The sequence below is a fragment of the Nerophis ophidion genome, linkage group LG08 (assembly GCF_033978795.1).
Source record: "Nerophis ophidion isolate RoL-2023_Sa linkage group LG08, RoL_Noph_v1.0, whole genome shotgun sequence".
Taxonomy (NCBI): Eukaryota; Metazoa; Chordata; class Actinopteri; order Syngnathiformes; family Syngnathidae; genus Nerophis; species Nerophis ophidion.
Window position 1 is genome coordinate 55891001 of NC_084618.1, and position 19642 is coordinate 55910642.

Here is a 19642-nt window from a genome sequence, read left to right on the forward strand (position 1 = left end):
AAGCTTGAAATACGGAAACTATGATCCTGGCATAACATTTTTGGAAACATTTTAAATTGGTCACAGCTGGCGGTGTGGCACTGAAACAAACTCTATTTTATACATTTTTTGTCACAAATGACTTATTAATCCAAACACTTTAGGCTCAATGCGTTGTTTTAAACTGACTGCCATACAACACAAAATCTTTAACACAGTGGTATCTCCGCTTAAGAATATTTATCGGCTAATTGTTATGCTTTAAGTTGCAAGCAAAAATTTGAGTTACAAGCATTGCCACCATTACTTAGCGTCGGAAATGTCACAGTTAAAACCGTAATATCCGCCTAAACATATGATCTCACTTTGCATTAGCTTATAGCTAGAGATGGACATACCTTTGTTTTTGAAAGTGAGTGTAAAGGACAGTGCTGAGAAGTAGTTAGTGATTTTCATTTAATTTAAGAAAGAAAAAAATATGACTGAGTATAATTGAGTGTATGTATCCCTGCTAGTCTGCACCATACTGAAGCAGAACGAGTCCTACACCATCCAAGAATGTTAAAATAATATCCATATGGTGGACATTTATCGACAAAAACATGGAAATGCTGGAAGAAGCTGGAAGAAGATTCTGCAGAAAAGTTAAAGTACCAATGATTGTCGCACACATACTAGATGTGGCGAACTTATTCGCCCCCTGGGAGGTGAGGGGAGCAGTGGGCAGCAGCGGTGCTGCGCCCGGGAATCATTTTATGGTGATTTAACCCCCGATTCCAACCCTTAATGCTGAGTGCCAAGCAGGGAGGTAATGAGTCCCATTTTTATAGTCTTTGGTATGACTCGGCCGGGATATGAACTCACGACCTACCGATCTCAGGGCGGACACTCTAACTACGCGGACACTGTAACTACTAGGCCACCGAGTATTACACTTTTTGTAACACTCAGGTAGTAGAAGTCTACTCTCCAAGTCAAATGCTGTACATTATTATTACACTACTTCATAAAACCACCGTAGTTGCTTGTACTATATTATATCGTACTGTTTTTATACACTATTTCTTATCTTGAGGTTAGTTTTTCTTTTTTTAAAAAGGCATGTTGCATTTAAAAATGGTACTGTTGTACAAGCATTGATTTAATTTAATTTCAATGGGAGATATTGATTTGAGATACAAGGGTTTTGAGTCAAGAGCTCCATTACAGAACCAATTAAGCTCGTATGTTGAGGTACTAGTGTAATTAGTTTTGTAAATAAAATTTAGATTTCGAACTCTGTAATTTAATAAAATAGTGGGCTTATTTGACTCCCGATTTCACTATGTCCTGGTTGCCTGGAGCAACTGTTCTTGGATCAACAGGACAATATAACAAAGTTATATTCTGGACTTGTGCACTTGCATCATTCCTTTCCCGATCACCCTTCAGCGCTGGTAGAGAGAGGATCATTGGAGTTCGCAGCCTTTCGCAATGTTGACGAGCCATAAACAAAACCCACAGATCAACACAAGTTGGTTGGCCTCTCTAAACACAACAAACGAGCAAACACTCCCAGGACGACAGGGTGGCACAGAGAGCCGGGAGAAGTTACATGGTTTGACTCCTCACACACTGATTCACAATAATTCACTGATCTAGAGTCAAAATGCGATTGCGAAATCAAACAAAAAGTTTTAAAATCATTTGTGTTGCATGGTGGATGTGCAGAATGTGTTGCCGTGGAGGGAGATCGCCATGACAAATGACCTGAACTCTGGGTAACAATGCCCCCTGCTGTTACACATCCAGAAAAGCAGAAGCTCAGGTCAACTTACCTGGAACAATCTCAAACAGGTGTCTTCCTGGTTCATCTGGGTTTGCCGTAAGTTCATTCACCTGGCATCCCTGCAGTGGTATACAGCCCTGAAAAACACAAGGAGCCCACTTCAACAAAATCAACTTGTGATCTGTTTTTCTTCACTTATAGGAGAAGTGTTTTGATCTTACAGGGCTATATGTGATATTGCTTGTAGTTTTTGCACATTAAGGACCCACACACATTATTAGAAAACATTATCCACTGACAAAGCTTAACCTATTGTTACTATAACAATCTAAAGGTTAATATACTTGGCTTCTCCTACTTCCCCTCTATTTATCCGCTTTCTTTTGTATTTCATGTTATCATTACATATATGTATTGTTAGCTTTTAAACAGTTGTGTTGTTGATACTTGAGGTAATTATTGTTATTATTCATTATCAATAGTGCTATTTCTATTGGTATTTGTATTGCTCCATTTGTAGTGTAATAATGTTCATTGTCATTTCTGTATTACTGTATTTTTCAGACTATAAGTAGCAGTTTTTTTCAAAGTTTGGCCATAGGTGCAACTTATACTCAGGAGCAACTTGTGTGTGAAATTATTAACACATTACCGTAAAATATCAAATAATATTATTTACCTCATTCGCGTAAGAGACGAGACATATAAGATTTCATGGGATTTATCGATTAGGAGTGACAGATTGTTTGGTAAACGTATAGCATGTCCTACATGTTATAGTTATTTGAATGACTCTTACCATAATATGTTACATTAACATACCAGGCACCTTCTCAGTTGGTTATTTATGCGTCATATAACGTACACTTATTCAGCCTGTTGTTCACTATTCTTTATCTATTTTAAATTGCCTTTCAAATGTTTATCCTTGGTGTTGGGTTTTATCAAATACATTTCCCCCAAAAATGCGACGTATACTTCAGTGCGACTTATATATGTTGTTGTTTTTTTTCTTTGCTATGCATTTTCGGCAGGTGCGACTTATACTTCGGAGCGACTTATAGACCGAAAAATACGGTACTATTTATTTCACTACCTGCTTCTTTGCGGACACTTTTAACATCATATTTGTACATACCCTATTTGCTGATGTTGTTTTATTGTTGTTGTTGTGTTTGCTGTTGTTGTCTTATCCTTCTATTGTCCCCACAATTTCCTCCTCTGTCTTCCTTTTTTTCTCTTTCTAATCCCCTCCTGCTCCGGCCCGGCTGCACTAAATAATAATATAAATTAATTTACCATATTTTTCGGATTATAAATCGCAGTATTTTCATAGTTTGGTCGGGGGTGCGACTTATACTTATACTTATGTGTGACATTATTAACACATTACCGTAAAATATGAAATATTATTTTTCTCATTCACGTAAGAGAGTAGGCATATATCAGTTATCGTCACACACACACGTCAACCAATACAAATTTGGCGGGGGCAGGTCATGGCAGAAGTGCATTGTGAAAAAAAAAAGATGCTACCTGCTACTACTATGAAAATTGATCAGGAGTGACAGACTGTTTGGTAAACTTATAGCATGTTCTATATGTTATAGTTATTTGAATGATTCTTACCATCATATGTTAACATACCAGGCACCTTCTCAGTTGGTTATTTATGCATCATATAACGTACACTTATTCGGCCTGTTGTTCACTATTCTTTATTCATTCAAATTTCCTTTCAAATATCTATTCTTGCTATTGGATTTTAACAAATAAATTTCCCCCAAAAATGCGACTTATAATAATAATAATAATAATGGATTATATTTATATCGCGCTTTTCTATTATTAGATACTCAAAGCGCTCACAGAGAAGTGAGAACCCATCATTCATTCACACTTATATTCTAGTGCGACTTGTATGTTTTTTTCCTCCTTTATTGTGCATTTTCGGGCGGTGTGATTTATATTCTGGAGCAATTTTTAATCCGAAAAATACGGTAATAAAGTCAAATAAAAATAAGGCGACAAGAGAAGTATCCCACACTTCACTTTTGTAAATTTGTACAGTCAATATGGGCATCTACATCAAAAATATGATTTGCCTGAGTAGCTGGACAGGACAAAGAAAAAAAAGAAAAAAAGAAAACATTATCCAGATCAATACCCATTTAGCTCCGAAAACTAAGACCAAGTGAGCTGTGAAAAGATGCCAGTGCCTGTGGGTCGGCCATGTTAATCTGCTGACTGGCAAGCTCCATCAAACAGGCACCCGATTCTGCCAAATCGCCTCAGCCTGTGGGCCAGGCCGCCAACGACATTAGTAGCCGTGGCAACAAATGGAAGAGGCGGGAGCTGGAGCACAGGGAATCAGGGGATCGGAGGGCGTGGGGGGGCTCCCGAGGGTGCCTTGTGCTCAGAACAACACAGGCAGCGGGGGATGAATGATTAACAAAGGGCAACATGTAATCTGAGGACACAAATCATGCGCAGATGGTTGTAGGTTAATGTATCAAAAGTATAATGTTATGAAAGTAGTGTATTTGGTAACCAACTCGCCAATTACTTTTACACGTGTCCAGATTTGCTTAAAATCTGCCTTGGCTACAGTTTTATATAGGCTTACTTAAAACATGGCTTGTCTAATAAACCCCCATACAGAGTTTAGTTGCCATGACACCAAATGCAATAGCCATAAACTGATGACGACACACCCATCTTAATCAGGTTTTCCCCATAAATGTCCATCATCATTCGTGAAAACCAATCGGGAGGCCCCAAGACGAATTCCCACTTTTTTCTGTCACCAGTGTGCTAAAGTAGCCAGCCTATTGCTACACACAAACATTACACTAGGGCTGCCTAATTAATCCACATTCAATCGACATCAAGGTTTTAATTACTGAAAAAAGAAAAATCTCTCCTGCATCTTTCAATTGAATTAGAATTGTCAAGCCTTATATTATATTATATTATTTATACATGACTTTGTGAACTCATCAATTATTCTTCACAAAGGGATTTTTGCTGATGACAAAAATATATTCATGTCACACAAAAATCCTGAAAGCCTTCAAGCTATTGTCAATAGTGAATTAGTCTGTAGAACGCTCTCCCTGACCACCTGAGGGCACCACAGACTGTGGATGCTTTTAAAAAAGGCTTCAAAACCCTTCTTTTAAAAAAAACAACCTTTTTTGGACATATGCGTGCTAGTACTAGTTTTTATTTTTATTATCGTTTTATTTATTTTTTTGATACACTGTAGCACTTTGAGGTTGTTGCTCAATGGGAAAGTGCTTTTTACAAAAAATATATATTACTATTATTATAGTTAAAGTAAATAATTGGTATAAATGTAATAACTTATCCTTAAATATAAATAAAACCAACGTTATTATATTTCATTCAAATAGAGGCCATAAAAACTTTGATAGTATACTGATTAAAATAAGTGGTAAAGCATTAGAGAGAGTTGAGAGCACTAAATTCCTTGGTGTATATATAGATGGATTTATACATTTCAAAAGCCATATTGAATATTAAATGAATAAATTATCTAAATATGTCGGTCAAGTCTCAAAATTGAGGCACTTTCTTCCACTTAACGCTCTCTTAATTCTATATCGTACTCTACTTGAAGCACATACAAACTATTGCAATGTCGTATGGTGTAACATGTATCCCAGTTATCTTAAGAAACTGGGGATTCTTCAGAAGAAAGTCATGTGTGTTAATGGTACAATCTTCTGAAGCTTACAGAGTGCCACAGATTTCACAGTGCTTGTATTATGTATAACGTAGTATACGGATTAAATTCTAGACTCTGCCAGCTCATTCCAGTGACCACTACTTCTCATAGATATAACACTAGAAGTAAACCTTTATTAAGAGGTAGAAATCGTCATCTCAAGTGTACAAGATTTAGTATAGCCTGTAGAGAGGCCAGATGATCTGGATGGCTCTATACACTGCAAAAAGACTGTTCAAAAATAAGAAAAAAAATACAAAAATTAGGAATATTTTATTTGAACAAAGCAAAATTATCTGCCAATAGAACAAGAAAATTTGGCCTGTCAAGACTTTCCAAAACAAGTAAAATTAGCTAACCTCAAAGAACCCAAAAATTCCTTAATATAGGTCATAAAATCTCAGCAACAAGCTGTAATATTTTACTGAGATAATTTAGGACCAAAACCCTTAAAAAAAGTAAAACACTAACATAAAATCTGCTTAGTGATAATAATTATTTCATCAGACAGAAAATAAGCAAATATCCCCTTTATTTGAGAAATGTATTCTTACTTAGATTTCACTTTTTGCAGTGTAAAAGAATCACATTCTTTAAACATTTTTAAAAAGCGATTTAAGCAAAACTTATTGCGACGTTATGCTTAGTACATTAAGCACACCCCTTATGGTTGAGGAATTCACATTAGTCGCATAATTTTGGTCTTGACCTCTGTATGTATGATGAGATTATCGCAGATATCTTCCAGTTGCAACCTTTTCATCAAATTTGAAAAATCGGATATTGAGACTGATTTGGTGAATTTAAATATTCGTTTTTTATTTATATATGAAATTGTGAATGGGTATTTGGTGGGTAGATTTTGAAATGTATTGTACTGTATTTTGTATATTATATAATGATGTATATTTTAACTGTGGGTTCCAGTCCATAAGCTGTGTACTTCTAGGGTTAACCTTCTTGCAGAACGGACTCTGATATTAACAAAAGAAACAATATTGTACCGTTTTATTCGGAGTATAAGTCGCTCCGGAGTATATGTCGCACCTGCCGAAAATGCACAATAAAGAAGGAAAAAAACATATACGTCGCATTTTTTTGGAGAAATTTATTTGATAAAACCCAACACCAAGAATAGACATTTGAAAGGCAATTTAAAATAAATAAAGAATAGTGAACAACATAACTTTTACGTTATATGAGGCATAAATAACCAACTGAGAAGGTGCCTGGTATGTTAACGTAACATATTATGGTAAGAGTCATTCAAATAACCATAACATATAGAACATGCTATACGTTTACCAAACAATCTGTCACTCCCAATCGCTAAATCTCATGAAATCTTATACGTCTAGTCTCTTACGTGAATGAGCTAAATAATATTATTTGATATTTTACGGTAATGTGTTAATAATTTCACACATAAGTCGTTCCTGAGTATAAGTCGCATCCCCGGACAAACTATGAAAAAAACTGCGACTTATAGTCTGAAAAATACGGTAATACAAAATAATGTATGTCTGTAAATAAATAAATAAAATAAATAAGCCTTGCATCCCTGGCCCACTGACTAATCAAAAGTGGTTATAGGAAACAGTGCAGCTGATGCAGTCAGTGTTCTAATAACAAACACCACTTGAGTTGTGTTACTGTACAGCAGTGGTTCTCAAACTTTTTTTGTCATCCCCCACTTTGGAAAAGGGGGAGTTTTCAAGCCCCACCTGCCCCCAATCGCCCCAACAGAACGCTAATGCCAAGTTTAACATTTTCAAATTTATTGAACATCAAGTAACATTCAAGTTGTATACATTCAAACTCAACAACATAAAATAACATCAAGGTCAATAACAAATAAAATAACTGTGCAGCTGTGGTATAACTTGCATCAAGTTCAATAATAAATAAAATAACTATTCTGCCAGTTTTGTTTGAAAGAAATCAAGTGGCTTATTGACGCGATTGGGGTGTGTGGTCTCGAGGTGTCTCTTTAATTTGTTGGGTCTCATGCTGTCTGCTGCAAGCGGTTTTGGACATAGAACACACAGGGGTCTCTCCTCTGCCCCCACCACCATAGCCGTGAATCCAAGAGCAAGATGCCCTTCATCATATTTTCTTTTCAGTTGGCTTTCTAGTTGATTAAGCCCGTCAGATTTTTGTTTCTCTGCAGGCGCTGGCTCTGATTTGACGACCTTTGAGGTGCGAGTCACAAATTTATCCATTTTGTGTAATTGTGGTCCACACATTAGCCTGCTACCCATCCGCGTGAAAGATCGTTCCGCTTAGCCCCGCCCCCATTAGTTACTGTTGCTATATCTGTCAAACTTTCGCTCCTACCTAGAAATTTAAAGCCTAGAGGAAAAATAAGTAATTCACATTTATTTACATAACGGATTTCACAGACAGAATCACAAAGTGATTTACAGTGTGTATAGAAAATGAAAGGATAGTAAAAAAAAAAAAAAAATCTAAGAATATAATTTAAAAAAAAAAAAATTAAAGTGAAATTTCCTCCCGTTCCTCGCGCCCCACCTGTCATGTCTCTATTCCCCACCAGTGGGGCCCGCCCCACACTTTGAGAAACACTGCTGTACAGTATCTTAAAAAGGTTTTAATGTTGACCGTGTTAAATGGCTGAAGGACCTCCAGTACGACATGAGTGGACTCCGATGAGGCTAGGACAAGCGGCTAAGGCGGTTGTAAGCAAAAATATTCTTGATGGTATATCATTGCATATTGTTTTAGTATGTGACAACTTGAGACAAGATTATGTTGATGGACAGTCTAAAAGTAACATGACTTCCTTCATTCATCATTCTAGCAGTTTTCTGCGTCTAAATCAATGAATTTAGTATGTTAGCACGCTAACATTATAGAGCTAACTTTTTAGCTAACGTTCCTTTTTTTTTCTCTAATTACACAGCGATACATACACCTTACAGTCAGATAATTTGGTATGTAAAAAAAAAAAGGTAAACGGTTGTTCTTGTATAGCGTTTTTCTACCCCTTTTTAAGGAGCCCAAAACGCTTTGACAGTATTTCCACAGTCACCCAATCACACACTGATGGCGGTAGCTGCCATGCAAGGCGTTAACCAGGTCCCATCAGGAGCAAGGGTGAAATGTCTTGCCCAAGGACACAACGAACGTGACTAGGATGATAGAAGGTGGGGATTGAACCAGTAACCCTCGGATTGCTGGCACGGCCACTCTCCCACCTTCGCCACGCCGTCTCCATGCTAACGTTAGCATGTTTATGTTTGCATGCCAGCATGCTAACATTAAAGTGCTGGCTTTTTGAGATAATTTTGCAATTGTTGTATAGTTTGTGAGAGCTGATAATTGTTAGTGTGCTAACGTTAGCATGTTAGCACGCTAACTATAAAGTGCTAAATTTTTTCCCCCAAGCTTTACACTTTTATCTCCAACTCTGCAGCTTTACAGTCATATACCGTAGTATTTGAAACATGCTAACTGTATATTTACCATGCATTGATTTACATGGACCCCGATTTAAACAAGTTGAAAAACTTATTCAGGTGTTACCATTTAGTGGTCAATTGTACGGAATATGTACTGAACTGTGCATTCTATGAATAAAAGTTTCAATCAATCAATCAATCAATCAATACTTGTTTACGTGAGCATGTTAGCATGCTAACATTAAAGTGCTAGCTTTTGAGCTAATTTTGTAACCGTCTACCTTACAGTCATGTAACTTGGTATATGACACTTGTTAACTGCTAGCATGCTTGTGTTAGCATGCTAACCTTAAAGTGCTAACTTTTTTAGCTATGTGCACTCTTTTTTTTTCAGTATTTCCCTTGCCATACATTTTAGAGTCATTTAACTTGGTTTGTGACTCATGCTATTTTTATGATCATGTTAGTTTGCTAGCATGCTAACATTAGCGTGCTAACTTTTTGAGCTAGTTTTGCTACCATTTAGCCCAGAGTCATATTACCGTGACACTTGTTAACTTTTCGTAAATGATAGCATGCTAGCTGGCTTACTTAAACATGAAAACTTTTTCCATCTACCTTTACACTCTTTTCTGTATTTCCGAATCCATACACCTTACAGCCGTGTTAATTGACGTGTGAGACATGCCCATTGTTAGCACATTTGCTAAGTGTTAGCATTTTAATGTGCACATGCTAACATTTTAGGCTAGTTCTGTAACTCATTTTGTACAGTTACACCTAAAACTCACAGATTCAGACACTCGGCACCATCTAATAAGTACGACGGCTTCAGATCCAGGGCACAGATAGCCATCCATCCATCCATTTTCTACCGCTTATTCCCTTTTGGGGTTGCGGGGGGTGCTGGTGCCTATCTCACTTACAATTGGGCGGAAGGCTGGTTACACCCTGGACATGTCGCCACCTCATCGCAGGGCGGTACAGATAGCAAGCCGATAAAAATGTATGCGGGAATTTTTTTGTTTCATATTGTTGTAGTTAGTGTGTGGCAGCTTTAGACAAGAATATGTTGATGGACAGTCTAAAAGTAACTCATCATTCTGGCAGTTTTCTGCATCTAAATCAGTAAAATCTAAAAACGCAAATCGAATCGCTATCACAATTTTTGGCAGAAAAATCACAATTACTTTTTGTCAAAAAATCGTAAAGTCCTACATTACACACTGCTTTTGGATAACAGAACACTAGAGGAGTCGTTGGAGTAGGTTCATACTAAGATGGTATTTTGTTATAATGAGACAGGTTTTAGGTGTAATACATTGAGTTTGGGAAAAAATTAACATTGATTGATTGATTGATTGATTTAAACTTTTATTAGTAGACTGCACAGTTCAGTACATATTCCGTACAATTGACCACTAAATGGTAACACCCGAATAAGTTTTTCAACTTGTTTAAGTCGGGGTCCACGTTAATCAATTCATAGTAAACATAAACATAAACCACAGGAGTGGATTAACCTTCAAGTCTCAATTTTCTCAGTTTATAAAAGTAGTATTTAATGTCATTGCCAAGTGGACTTATGTATTGCTGCAATAAGCCGCCGCCTCCTCCCCCCAAGCACCACTCCCAGTTTCAAATATCGCATCGATTAGAAGATGAGAGAGAAAATTGAACGTCAGGATGACACTGTCTCGCACATCCTGTCATAAGAGGGGGAGGTTGTGTGTACGTGTAAGTGTTCATTTCCTTGAGTATATGTGCATATGCCCGTTTAGTCGCGTGTGCCTGTGTGTGTGTGTGTGTGTGTGTGTGTGTGTGTGTGTGTGCGCGGAAGACCTGAATGCATCAGAGGTTGCAAATCAATACAGCTCGGGTGAGTATTGGCAAGCTTTGATTAAAGGCAGTCTGTCCACGTCTCAGTAATCTCAGTCCCTGCAGAATAGGGACTGTAAAGTGTGGAAGACGTCATTCCATGCGGATGTGTGTGTGTGTGTGTGCATGTGAAAAGACAGTGATGTCAGATGGTCGACATTAAATGAAAAGCAGTCATCCAGAATGAGACTAAAATCAATAAAAGTGTCAAGATTTCAGGCAGAAAGGCTCAGTGAAGATTATTGTGTTTAAAATGGCATGTGTGTGTGCTTGATGAAGATGCTCCAGCTGTCTTTTTTGTTGGATTACATCATCCCCTCTTGTTAGAGCAATGTAAACCTATTCAGCTAATCGGCCATGCCTTCTAATATGACCGAGGGTCAGGCCAGTGGCACACCCACTCCATTACTTCTGAGTGGTTATTAAAGACGTTAAAAATGAGTCATCGCACAGACACAAAATATGTCACAACAAAGGGAGGAAAAAGAATCAGGTATTTCCCCTGCAAATATTTAAAGGTTGATGCACTAATGGAGACACAGAGCAAGCAATTTGCTGTTGGCACTAAAGAGTTTGATGAGCCATAATTTACTTCGCAGTAACCCATATTTCGGCGGTAATTTAAATTTGATCACTTATGACAATCACAAAAGAAAAATCAAACTAAAAAAATACACAAAGAAAATTGCAGATGGATCCAAATAAAGGAGAGTGTAACAATTAACCGATATCCATCCATCCATTTTCTACCACTTATATATAGATTTATATTCCTCAGATTTAACTACATCGATCTGTTCTCGGCAAGTTTGCTTTCCAGAAATTAGGTATCAACCCAACATTGATTTTTAAGGGAGTCGATCGATTTTATCGATAACAAAAAAAAGGAAAACATTGGAGTCAACAATGGCAGACTTTATATGAAGTTTAAGACTTTTAATGATAAGGATGTTGAACGTTATTCAAGTCATCGCCAGTCAAAACAGGCCCACTCTAAGTTGTACTCACAAGGGTGACGAGAACGGAAGTGAACCCTGTTCTATAGACATGGCCACAGCGACGGTGACCACGTGAAAGTGGACACCTGATATGTACCGTGAGCCAAGATGGCTAATGCAACACACCATTGGTTATTATTTCAGTTCTGGAATGTATTGCATTTTCATCTGATTATATACAACCCTAATCCTACCCATAACCCTATCCATGACTTATATTCAGCAGTATTAATTTGTTTAGGATTTCCATGTTAGGTATTGTCTCTCCAGCTTCATTTTCGTTTAAGACACGCCTTACTTCCATTACAGCCACACCTGTCGGCACGTCTTTAAGTGCAGTCCGCAAAATAAAGAATGGCGGGTAGCTACGGTGGCTGAAAAAGGTCATAACAAATGCGAATACGACAAGACAATAACATAGATTACAACACAACAATTTTCAGCCCCAGCACGATTGCAGAAGGACCAACAAATACAAACGTCACAACAAAATAATATCAAACTGCAATACAACTTTTAGCCACCAAGGATACAAAGGACACAACGGAAGTGACAGCAGCCAAGGCAGAACGAACAAATGCCAAAAAAGTCGAAGAGCAACGAGTTTGACAGGTGAGCGATCAGTCATGCGGCATCCATTTGTTTAGCCCTGGGGTTTCGAGCAACAAACGGCTTATTAGCACCGTCCTAGTGGCTCTCTGGAGCTTAATCAAAAATGTATGAACATGGAAAGCAATGAGGAAAAAAATCTCTATATATTTTTGAATATGGTTTCTGTAGGAGGACAAACATAACACAAACCTTCCTAATTGTTAGAAATCCCACTGTTTATATTAAGCATGCTTCACAATGAGAGTATTTGGCACGCATTATTTTGTCCTGATTTCGGAAGCCCTTGAACGCACCGCAGTTTGTTTACATGTACAACTTTCCTCAATGCTGCCACAGAAAGACATATTTTATGCCACCCTTTCTTTGTCTCTATTTGTCCATCAAACGTTTTAAGCTGTACGTGAATCCACAAAGGTGAGCTTTGTTGACGTTACTGACTTGTGTGGAGTGCTAATCAGACATATTTGGTCACTGCATGACTGCAAGCTAATCGATGCTAACATGCTATTTATGCTTTAGCTGTATGTAGATAATGCATCATTATGCTTTTTATTTTAAGTATATTTGAGCTCATTTAATTTGTAGTTTCCGTTTCTTTTAATTTAAACACACACATCTTTACCTTTGGCCATTTAAAGCCAGTCATTTCCAGGAGTTATCACACCCTCTGAAAAGCCTCCGTTTTAGTTATGTTTTCCAATGTTGTAAAAATGTGTAGAAAAAATATTACATTTCAACATTTCTGTCAACAAACATTTGCATCAGCCGGCGACAAATATCCATTTTGATAGTAGGCTAATATAGCCAATATAGACACTCACATCATGTGTTGCCTTCATTATAACACCTATATAAAGCTTTACATTTTTTGTGGTTCCAGATTTTTTTTTTGTATTTTTGGTCCAATATGGCTCTTTCAACATTTTGGGTTGCCAACCCCTGGCTTAGCCTGAAGCAGACAAGTGAAGTTATTGGTATTTGAAAGAATCTATTGCTATTTGACGGACCACTTTTTATTTTTTATGGTAATAAAAAAATGGGAAAGAGTGCATCCCTTGACAGCTTAATAGGAAACGCATACTTTTGTTTCTAAATACAGGAACAATTCCGTTTTTTCAAGGGACGATTAGCAACTCCACACCCACTTACACTTTAGTCGGAGGTTGCCAACTATTTATGAGTGGACTTTCTCCAACAATCTGGAGGTTTTGCTGGGTAAAAAAAAAAGAAACAGTCATTTATAACGGGGGAAAAAAATTAAGGCATAGGCACTCGATAAACGGCAAGACGATCTTTAGAGCGTGAGGCATTCCCTTCGTGAGTGCAAGGAAATATCCCTCCGCCATTTATTGATTTAAACTACTGTATATCATTGTATATCATTGTTTTTAAATCTTCCATCCATTTCTACCGCTTATCCCGTTCGGGGTCGCTGTATTTGTCAATATAATTGGTCTTAAATCTTCCATCCATTTCCTACCGCTTGTCCCAGTCAGGGTCGCGGGGGGTGCTGGAGCCTATCTCAGCTGCATTCGGGCGGAAGGCAGTGTACACCCTGGACAAGTTGACACCTCATATCCCATATAATTGTATCCAACTGTTTTTTTTTTCCATTAAAAAAAAGTAACAACTTGATTTGTATTATTGTTTTTACCTGTGGTTTGGTTTCCTCCTCATCTTTGTAGAAAAATAGTTGATCTGCCCGCAGCACGAACCACCTCAGCTGCCAGTTCTTCATGATGCTGCGCTGCTTCTTCAGCCAGCCAGCTTTCAGCGCCCCCTCCTGGAGGCTGGGCGAAGCCGGCTGGCAGGAGCCACGAGTCACCTCGCCCATCACCATGCTTTTGGACCTGGCTGCACACAATCACACACAAACATTCACTTGTATTCTCAATTTATGTGCAAACAGACCAGTCCATGATAGAGTTGCCTGAAATTATTAGGCTACAGGGGCTGTTTGATTATCAGTCTTGGGCACATGCCATGTTTTTTTCCCCCTTTCATTTTTTCACTCAGTAGTGTTATCTTTCATTGTGTATGCTGTCCTTCACTTGTGAACACACAACCTTTTGCCCCAGGCTGCAACACCTCACGATGAGATACAGAGGCAGCAGGGAGAAATAAGATAATATAGAGACAGTGATGGGGAGCAACACACACGCACGCACGCACACACACACACACACACACACACACACACACACACACACACACACACACACACACACACACACACACACACACACACACACACACACACACACACACACACACACACACACACACACACACACACACACACACACACACACACACAATCTTGTATTTGTTACCTTCTTGAGACCTCAGAAAAATGCCTAACTCTTTAGGACCAGCCTTTCTAGATATATAAAGATGTGTATTTACAACATTAATAATAAATGAATACTATGCAAATATAAAAAAGGCTTGATGTGAACATTTTAGTTGGAATTTCACAAGAAACAAGATCAGAATTTCACAGGAAAAACTTAGAATTTTGCATTAAAAGTCGTAATTTTACACGAAAAAAATAAGATGTGTGCAATATTATGGAGAAAGTTGGAATTTTACTCAATAACAGTCGCAATTTTACTAGAAAAGTTCTAAATTTGGCCAATTTTATGAAAAGAGTCATAATCTTACTCGACAAAAGTCTAAATTTTATTAAAAAAATTCAAACATTTTGGAAATATCATAATAATAATCACAATTTTACATGGCAAAATTATGACAAGTCATCATTTTACTCAAATTTTTTTTGGTATTTTACAAGAACAAGAACAAAATTGGCAATATTGTGATAAACATATGAATTGTATATGATGTCACCATTTCGCAATTAAAAGTAACAATTTTCCTTAAAAGTAATAATTTTGCGAGAAAATATTGTAATATTACAGAAACAGAAAGAATATGAGAAATTGTTCTCAATTTTATTAGAAGAAAAAAGTTGACACATTGTAGGAAAAAGACTGCTTTCAGTTCATTTATTTTTGGGGGAATTTTTTGATTGCAATTGGTTTTTAATCTTTAATATTTACATTAAGTCATTACAGTATGTCTCTTTATACATTTTTGTAAAAAAAAAAAAAGGTTTTAAATAATTTTGTCCAGAGGAGGCGTATTTCTATTTCTTACAACCACTTGTTATTTCATATGTTGACCAGAGGGGGAGCACTTTTAAAACCAAAACACAGTCAATTTGAAAAATCCCTCCTTTTAGGGGCGGCATGGCTCGGTTGGTAGAGTGGCCGTGCCAGCAACTTGAGGGTTGCAGGTTCGATTCCCGCTTCTGCCATCCTAGTCACTGCCGTTGTGTCCTTGGGCAAGACACTTTACTCACCTGCTCCCAGTGCCACCCTCACTGGTTTAAAATGTAACTTAGATATTGGGTTTCACTATGTAAAGCGCTTTGAGTCACTAGAGAGAAGCGCTATATAAATATAATTCACTTCACTTTTGAGACCACCCTCATTTTGATGGATTTCACATTCACGATAGAGACATTCTCTATTAGATGCAATTGTTTTCCATATTGGGACCATGATTCATGTCCTAACTTGTTCACCGATTCTCATATGGAAGGTACTTTTCCTTGTTGTTGTCTCAAAAAGGGTAGCAATACACACACACACACACACACACACACACACACACACACACACACACACACACACACACACACACACACACACACACACACACACACACACACACACAGTCTGAGGGAGTGCACCCCCCAACCCCTCCCCACCCCTTCACCTGCCTTCCATTTGAAAGTCCTTGGGAGAGACTTATTGCGTTGCCACAAGCCAGTAGGATGGTAGAGGTTTGGGGTGGAGATAATAAGACCACATGGGACTGAATGGTTCTAGACAAATGTGTGAAATCTGAGCTCAGTCAAAGGCGGTTTCAAAGCAAAAGGGAATGACAGTTGCACAGCCATGTCGCAATGTGACACCAGGTTTGTCCCTATTGAGATAACACATTTGTTAAAAAGCCTGTTTTTAAAGGGATGTTTATTTGATTCACAAAGGCAGACATAGGTTTCAATGAACTGTGCAACCAGGCTGGACTACATGGATGTATTTACGCAATGTGCAAACAAGGCTATGCAATTTAATAATCATGAATTATTTACATGAACCCACTGTCCTGCCTGCTGGTGAATACACACATACACACACATAGATAGGGTAAAGATTCACCCCCCTAGCTAACGTATGTATATTGGATTCATTTTTACAGAGCCCCTAAAGGGACATGGAGGGAAAAAAACATTTTGCAAGATTTCGCAAAAGGTTTTTTTCCTGTCAGTGAACTGGAAGTAAAACAGACACAGCGATGGAGGAGCCTACTTATCCGTGGGAGAAGTTTATTGATTTATAATTTAGTATTGGCCTAACATATAAAGATATCAAATCGTATTATGGTCCCACAGCAGACCACAGATGATGGGTACGTTCCTGCTCCTCTATCGCTGTGTCTGTTTTAGTTCCGGTTCACTGACATAGGAAAAAAACCTTTTGCAAGATCTCGCAAAACATCTTGTGTTCAGTTAAAAAGTTAAAGTACCAATGATTGTCACACACACACACTAGGTGTGGCAAAATTATTCTCTGCATTTGACCCATCACCCTTGATCACCTCCTGGGAGGTGAGGGGAGCAGTGAGCAGCAGCGGTGGCCACGCCCGGGAATCATTTGGTGATTTAACCCCCAATTCCAAACCTTGATGCTGAGTGCCAAGCAGGGAGGTAATGGGTCCCATTTTTATAGTCTTTGGTATGACTCGGCCGGGGTTTGAACTCAAAACCTACCGATCTCAGGGCGGACACTCGAACCACTAGATGTCCCTTTAGGGGCTCCGTACATTTTCATCATCGAGGTTGGTTAAATAAATATACCAGCCTGTTGCTTCTCAGAGGTGGGCTGAATGTTAGATCACTGTATTTTACCATTTTTTCCACAGTTTATAATATTGTAATCAAATGTACTGCAACAGTACAGAAATTACTATAAAATATGATACCCTTATATTTTACAACAATTAAGACTTTTCAGTAAAGTAATACAATCACAGTCTCCAGTAATACCACTACAAATTACTGTAGTATTAATACCATAAGGGTATTAAGGCACACTGTAAATGAACGGGTCTATTCGGGTTTATATTCATATACAAGGCGCATTAAAGAGGTTATATGATGATTGTTTTTTTAAATCTACATTTAAAACACTTCCTTGTGGTCTACATAACATGTAATGGTAGTTCTTTGGTCAAAATGTTGCATAGATTATGTTTTACAGACCATCTTCAAGTCTCTTTCTGACAGACGCTTCAGGATGCACCATTTTGTGGGCGGTCTTATTTACGTGGCTCCATTGCGAAAGGGTGTTCTCCTTGTCATCTTTTATAGTAGTTGTTAGAGCATGCATATTGAGTCCATTGACAGAAATAAGTTAGAACTGTACGCTACTTATACATTAGAAATGGCAACAGCGGAGGATGAATGCCCCATGACAAGAAGATACAGAAATAGAAGGAGCCTATTGACTACAACATGGACAACAATGGCGGATGCGCACTAATTTTGGGGACTTATGCAGATCCTAAATACACAACAGCAGGTAACAATCGGTAAGAAAAGTTAGTTTTGTATAATAGAGTGGAACAATACGGAAGATAATATATCTCCTAATAAGTGCTTTTCCGGGATCCTTATACAAACACCATAAAAATACCGGTATGTTGAAGCACAGTATGTCTGACTATGTTAGCTATATTGCTCCGACATGCCATCAAGCGGTTGAGCTCCATATCTTGCCAAAGTCGTCCTAAAACATACTGACAGATTTTTGAGCGCCGAATGAAGGATCAAAGTTTAGGTCTTGCTTGCTTACCAGTACTTGCGAGCATCATTTATTGAATAGGCGTCAACCTGCAGTTCTTATCATTACACGTTGTACGACATAAAATCGGTTCGAGGTCAGTAAGCACAACTAGAATTAAAACGCATACACATGGCGCACCAGGTTATAAGGTGCACTATCAATTAAGAAAATGAAAAGATTTTAAGTGCGCCTTATAGTCCCAAAAATACGGTACTGTCAATCCAAATGATTAGTCTTTTACGGGGTTCTGTATACTACGTTGCACAGTGTTGCACACATTATGCGAGAGTAGGGAGTAATTAACAATAATGGTACAATTTGGAAATTACAGCAAAGAGTAACTTTGTTGTAATTAACTGTAATATCACAGCTCTGCAGTTGCAGTAAATTGCTGTAATGATATTTTGCAGTAAAATGTTACTGGGAAAGTCATTTGCTGTGAATTTACAATGCCATTTTTTTACGGTGTAGCTATACAGCTAATAAAGCTTTCAACACAAAGCATTCCCTGTAAATCTAATATGAGAAAATGCAAGAGCTGTGTCAAAAAATGGTACTTTTAGAGAGCTGCTCATCTCTTTGATCCCGAATGACGAATTATGAAATAAGCTATAAAGAGTTGTGGCTTTGCAGCACAGAGACTTGAGTACGGTCAGTGTACAGTGTTTGTACAGCACATACAGTATGTCAGTCTGTAGAATGTACCAGCAATGCTTGGAATGGTCTTCTAATAGCAGGGCTGTTCAACTGATACTTGGACATACAGTATGATCACCTTATGAATTTGTCAGTGAATGGAGACATTCAAAAGCAATATTCTGTCTCACATTTCTCACATAGGGTAATAGTGCTCAGCTGCTACGCCATGTTTACTGTGGCTGCTGCTGACCATGATGTGCCTTATTATGGCACTTGTTTACGTTCACAGCACTCTATAGAGTTGCACTAAGCCAATATTGATTGATGCTCTGAATTATTTAGTATTTATAATGACAAAACATTCTTGAACCTTTAGCGTTTCATAATAGAGCATAAAAAAACCTGTTTACAACCTGCTAAATGCATAGATTATAAGAGCCCCCTAGATATAAAATAACACGCTTTACACTAATTTTACCCAAAGGGGTAAATATAATAGGTCAACAAAATAAGACTGTAATAGAGACACACAGTTCTTAAACACAACCATGAACCTGTGAAAATATTGCAACTTGTTTGATGATGTGCTGTGCTGTACAGTACAATTCGTTAGATTTAATTTAAGTTAATGTGTTTTTTTATGCTTGAAAATCCATCATTTAAAAATGTGTTTTATTAGG

The 19642-nt window shown here is 37.8% G+C and overlaps 1 protein-coding gene across 1 annotated transcript in view; it reads right to left on the reverse strand.

Moving 5' to 3' along the window:
- Positions 1-19642, reverse strand: part of si:dkey-191m6.4 (rho GTPase-activating protein 22) — a 77465-nt gene that overhangs the window by 43757 nt on the left and 14066 nt on the right. Inside the window, exons 2-3 of the mRNA XM_061909019.1 lie at positions 14063-14262; positions 1797-1884 (exon numbers count right to left, since the gene is read on the reverse strand). Coding sequence (XP_061765003.1) covers positions 1797-1884; positions 14063-14262 — 288 coding nt within the window. The remainder of the gene's footprint in view (positions 1-1796; positions 1885-14062; positions 14263-19642) is intronic.